The 6348-nt window shown below is 27.3% G+C and overlaps 1 protein-coding gene across 1 annotated transcript; it reads left to right on the top strand.

Moving 5' to 3' along the window:
* The first annotated feature begins 4831 nt into the window (after positions 1–4831).
* On the top strand, positions 4832–6085 carry LOC145850073 (spermatocyte protein spe-26-like). The gene has a single exon (XM_082955218.1). The coding sequence runs from the start codon at positions 4832–4834 to the stop codon at positions 6083–6085; it is 1254 nt and encodes a 417-aa protein (XP_082811344.1).
* Positions 6086–6348: the final 263 nt, after the last annotated feature.

Here is a 6348-nt window from a genome sequence, read left to right on the forward strand (position 1 = left end):
TTTAACTTAATGGTCTTTAAAACCTTTACAAATTTCGAATTTTGAAAAAAGTTTTTGAAATGTCTATTTTTGTTCAGGCTTCTTATAGTAGCTCATGCTAGTTATTATGTTTTAAACTTGGGCTTTAAATCTATGGTTTAAATTTATTTTTTAAACTTGAGCTAAATTGTTTTATTTAAATTACTAGCCAACTTTTTTTACCTAAATTATTTTTTCTTTATAAATTTAGTTCTTACGTTTATGGTTATTAAAGTTTAAATAGTTAGATTAGTTTTTTTTTATTTCTAGTGTCATTTTTAAGGTTGTCACAGTTTTAGGCTATTAAATTAAACTCAAGTTTATCTAAAGTATTTAAAAAACTCAGATCAGTTCAGGCAAGCTTAAACTTAAAAAAAAAACAAGCTAAACTTTAACTAAACTTAAATTAAAACCTGATTTGGATACTATCACTGAATTCATGGTTGCTAGAAAATCTCCTAGGAAAACCTAGAAATTAAAAATTTACAAAAAAAAACCTTGAAAACTTACATTTTAAGAAACTTTGACAAAATCTAGTAAAACCTAGGAGTTAAAAAAAAAACTAAACACCTTAAAAAAATCTGGGATTTTAAATTGAAAATTCTGAAATTAGGATTAGGTATGAAAAACTTATTACAAACAGTAGTATTTACTTTTTACTTGGAGTTTTGAATATTATAAATAACAATTTAAAGTAGCTTCACAGTATTTTTCTAAAATTTTGTAATATTTAGACAAGTTTTTTACTTATATTGGAATTAAACAAAATGAATTGTACTCTTAAAAGATATCTTAAAAGATATCTTAATAGTTATCTCGTATATTAATTAATTTTTTTTTTATAAATGTTTTTTTATATTTAAACATTTATTAGAAAAAATAAATTAATAAACGAGATAACTATTTTCCAAGTTTTATAAATATCTTCCAGGCTTTTAAGATTACAATTCATTTTGTTTAATTGTAATATTAAACCAAATATAAGTAAAAAACTTTTTTTAATAGCACAAAGTTTTAGAAAAATACTGTGAAGCTACTTTTAATTGTTATTTATAATATTCAAAACTTCAAGTAAAAAGTAAAATACTACTTTTTTGTAGTTATAATAGAATTTATAGATTAAAAATTAGTTTTAACTGTATTTTTTATCATTTTTAAACTTGTTTTGGATGTATAATCAGGTTTCGTTATAAACAGAGACTAATAAAGCTAAAAGTCAAGTACAAATTATAAACATGGAAGTACAGGGTTTTTCTGCATCATAACAATATCATAAACAAGTTTAAACTTTACTTTAAAATCTTAAATCATTTATAATTTGTTTATAGTGTTTTTATTAGTATTTAATTTATAGTTGTAGTCAAAGCTAATCATTTTGAACTGTATGTACATTTTTATATTATTAATTCTTTCTATTTTTTTTAAACAAAAAATAAAATAAAAACTAAAAGCATATCATATGCGGGAACAACAAAGGTACTTATGTGATTACAAAAAAAAAATTTTAATCACTTTTGTTGCTCATGGAAACTCCCAGGGCACTTTGAAGAATTTGATAGAATGTTCTGATGCGGTTTTACCCCAAATGTAACATCCATTTAATATCTGGAAATTATTTCTGCTGTGAAAAAAAACTTCAACTTTTTGCTTTTGAGTTAAGTACTGTCATTTGGTGAGCCTAGTAATTAAACCAACAGATTTAAAAAAAGAAAGTTAACAATTTTACAGAGGTTATGTTAGTTATAGGAGATCAGTAACACTACTAGATGCAGCTAATAAACACCAAAAAATAATAGGAAAAAATGACTGATCATAAATTTTTAATGCCCTTTCAATGTTTTAATATTAAATTACAGTAAACGACATAGACGAATTTATTACCATTATCGATGACAATAATTGTGTAATCCAAAGTAAAATTCTAGCAGAAGCAAACTGTTTTTTGTTTTCAACGAAAGCGGGCGTTGAAGGAAAAGAGATATTTTGTCAGATGAAGTAATAGATGTTGATATTATCAATACAAGTTTAAATATAAGTGTTCTTAATGATGACTTACTAATTCTATGGTTTTGGAAGGAAAAAGTTCATTCAGCAGAAAAGAAAGCTGTTGTTAGTAAGATTCATAAAAATTTAAATCTGGCTTTTAATAACGTTTAAAATGTTTTAATAACAAATTATCAACAAGAAAGTAGTCTGCCGACTTAGAAAGTAGGTTACTATTACAGAAATAATTTATACAGTGTTTACTTCAACGTTAACTCCACCGTTTGTTATACTCGTTTAATATTTTTCAATTGCCTTCTAGACAATTCTTACCTCCATATTTCAGTTATAAATGATGCTAATGTAAATACACTGTTCGTTTTTTAGTGTGTAAGTCTTATCAAGAGCTTTTTCATTTTTTTGTATTTAATCATGAGATTTCTAGATGTAAACTACACTTTTCTTTGTTGTCGTTTAATTTTATCTTGGGTCTTTTTACACTTTATTAGCATTTTAGAATGTTATTTTGTTTTTCTTTTATAGAAATTTATTTTATAGAAAAACCCTAAGTAAAAACATTAATTTTGTTCATCAATACTAGGCAACAGAGCTGTTTTTAGTTATAGTTAAGAAATACAAACTTGCACTTTAAACAACGTTTCAACGGAAAGTGCGAATTAGAGAAGAAGAGTGTACATTTAAAAAAAAGTATAGATAATATAGTTTTTTGTAAAGCATATTTTCATATTTACTTACTTGGAATATAATTGATAATTTATTACTTTTTTACTGCAATTAAAAAAAAACTTTTAAATTTACATAAAACAACTTTTAATTTTTAGATGCTACGAATTTTCTATTGTTTTATTGTAAAATCAACATAAGAAAGATATTAACTCTGGCTGCTTATAATAAAACTAGACTAGTATTTATATTTTGTTTTTTAGTTTATCTATCTACACGCACAATATTTATTTATAAATGTATATTGTATTTCTGTTTCAATTGTTACTGCTGATAAAAACTATAATCAATTTGTTTGTGAGCATAACTTAATTAATAGCTAAACATTGTTTAACTATTATTCATTTATAAAAGTAAACTTAACGTTTCATCAACAAAAAACCTACAATCTAGATTTAAGACTATAAACTATGAGTACAAGTACAAAATACAAACAAGTTAAATTAGAACTTAGTTCATTGAAGATCCCTGAAAAAAAGAATACTCAACCTGAAAGTTTAGATCAAGAGTTACCCAACAGTGGTTCATCTTGTACAAGTTCTAAAGGTCATGGTTTTTTGAAGCAATGTAAACAAGTTATTTTGCAACAAACTGATGATACATATCTGCAAAGATTTATAAAAATTGGTCAACAAGGTAAAATAAACTATCAACTATCTTACACACTTTGCTTACTGGCAATTTTATTTTGAAATAATTAAAGTACATAGTAAAATATTGCACTATCTTAATTTATAATATCAAAAAATATATTTAGATGTTTCTTAAGCATCAAAATCAAAGTATATTTAGAGTTTAGCATATTATTCTGTTTACTAGATAAATTTTCTAATTAATTAAGTTATATTTTCTTAAGTGCTTAAACGTTTCTATTAAAAGTTCTTTAGTCTAATTTCTTCTAAGAAGAAACAAAGTGTCAAATAAAATTTATACCAAACAATTTGTTTCAAAGCTTTCGTTTATTCAACATATAATTACGGCTGTAAAAAAATCATATTTAAATAAAATTAAATTACAAGTAAAAAAGTAAGAATAAATAGATAAACAATAAAATTACTCAAAAATATATAAAAAAGCAACTTTAATGTTTTAGACTTATAACTTTAGATAAAATTTATAAAAGCTTTAAAAACTTAGGTCAATTTTTTTTTATACACATGAAAATAAACGAATAGCAAAGTAGCGTCATATAGCTAAATTTATACTTTAATAAGTTATAATAGTTTTTAGTTAAAACCAGTTTATGGTTTTTTACCTAAGTTAGTAATTGACTAAAACTTTTCTACCCAAAACTGTTCTCTATAATCAAAACTTTAGAAGCTTGGGTTGTTCTAAGAAACCAACCTAATTTGCATTATCGATGTTTAAGTTGTTTAAATTATCATTATGGTTACCTTAGTAATGTCCGTAAAGAGCAGATTCATCTCGAAGGTTTTTAATACTGATCTTTGACTTTAATTTTTCCAATTGGCCCGATGAGCGGGCAATCTAATGCTGAAACTATCTTATGTCTGTCCTACATAATCACTACCACAGCTTGTGCGCAATGCTACGTAGATACCAGAACTTTTAAATTTTATCATTGGGAATAACTTCTATTCCTTACTTTGAATGGTAACAAATTCTTGATATACGCTACATTTGTATTGGGCCGTGATTTTCACATAGTGAGAATTTCTATTAGAGATGATCCTTTGTTTTTGTTTGTCATTTTTTAGTCATAGATATAGATTAAAACTAGATAAAAATTAGATATAGTTTTAGTTTGAATTGATTTTAAATTAATATTAAAATATAGTTAAGCAGACTAAATTGATTGTTACATTTTAGTTATATTACATTCGTGAGCATATATTCTAATACGTATTATAACATTGTAATTTAATAATTAAGTACTCAAAAATTTAACTGTTAATTTTAGAATATACTTTTCAATTACTTTTAAAAAACTTAAACAAATATATGTAGGACTTATACATTGTAAATTACAGGTAGCCTAGATTCTAAAGAGATTAATTTATTATCACTATTGAAAAAGTACAAAATCTCTCTGAATGATGACGTAAGGAATGTTACATACGATTGGATGAAAGATAAAATAAATGTTAACAACGTCGCAGCTCTGTACTACTCATCACAAATTTTTAGCTTGTCTGAACCATCGTTGCGTTTTATTGAGCGTTGTTTCCCAATGCTTGTTGATTCACGCAAATTTTTAGAGTTGGACGTTGTGTCAGTTGCGAAACTGCTTTCAAGCAGCGAGTTGAACGTCGATACAGAGTTGCAGGTGTTCAATGCAGCCAACGGATGGTTAAATCACTATAAGGAACGTAGCAAACACGCGAGCTATATTTACTCTAAAGTTCGTGCTTCGTTGTTATCAAATGCTGCTTTGAAATATATTTCAAGCAAATATAATATTCACCTGCATGCTGATTCTTCCTCTATGAAATCTAGTACTAGGTACTGCGAACAACGTAACTTCAACATAATTGTTTGTGGGGGTCGGGACATTGATGCACTCGACGCAATCAGCGATGTGTACAGTGTTCAAGCCAGCGATCAATACAGCGTGAGTGTTTTACCACAAACTAAAGCAGGCAGCCGAGAATATTACGGTGCGGCTTGCGTAAAAGGCAAAGTTTACGCGTTTGACGGTCAAGATGACAACGGCCGCAGCGCAAAATGCGTTGAAACGTATTCGCCTGCCACTAACGCTTGGGAAGTTGTTGCTGACATGGACGTTTTACACTTTTATGACTATTGCGTGTGTTCGTTCATGGACAAAGTTTACCTGATGGGAGCAACTATGAGGCAAGAGCGCAGCACTTGCATTGAGTTCGATACGAAAAATCTGACGTGGAAGGAGGTTGCTGGAACGAATCAAGAAAGATTGCATGCGGCTTGTGCTGTGTTTGAAGGAAGAATTGCTTTGTCCGGAGGAGCTTACGGAGCGGAAAGGTTTAACACCGTTGAGGTGTATGATCCTTTCGACGACTCATGGACCTACATGCCCAACATGGTCAAAAGAAGAAGTTATCACAAATCAGTTGCAGTTAAGAACAAGTTGTTTGTAGTTGGTGGTCCCAATGAACCAACCTGTGAGGTGTTTGATTCTTATTCTAGCAATTTTGTTCTTATTGCAACGCCTAATTCTTATAACTACTTACTACGCTGTCCTAGTAGTGTGGTATCAATCGGAAGCAAGCTTGTTTGGTTTGATGATTTGTTAAAAAGTATTGTGTTTTATGATGTTGAAAACAATAAATGGTCGCAGCAATTACTTGAAGTAACAAAATATGTTTATTTTCATCGTTATGTTAAACTTCCTCAATCATAACATATTTTAGATTTATAATAGTAAAAAATCTAAAAACAAACAGATAGAATAATCGTGTAATTTTGGTTTTAACTTTTATTTAGACTTTTATTTAGATACGTGATGTTTTCATACGAGAAAATAAATATAAAGTATTTTCAAAACATATAATAGGTAATGTAGTTTATATGTGTCAATAAAAATTAGATAATAAACATTTCTGTGTCTTATATTTCGTCGAAATTCTTTTTTTAATCGTTCTATTTATATAGTAAAATAATTTT

This window comes from Thalia democratica, chromosome 2 (assembly GCF_965202585.1).
Source record: "Thalia democratica chromosome 2, ktThaDemo2.hap1.1, whole genome shotgun sequence".
NCBI classification, from domain to species: domain Eukaryota; kingdom Metazoa; phylum Chordata; class Thaliacea; order Salpida; family Salpidae; genus Thalia; species Thalia democratica.

What these genes read in the sequence shown, in the direction of transcription:
- LOC145850073 (XM_082955218.1), top strand. Translation starts at nt 4,832, where the DNA reads ATGAAAGATAAAATAAATGTTAACAACGTCGCAGCTCTGTACTACTCA.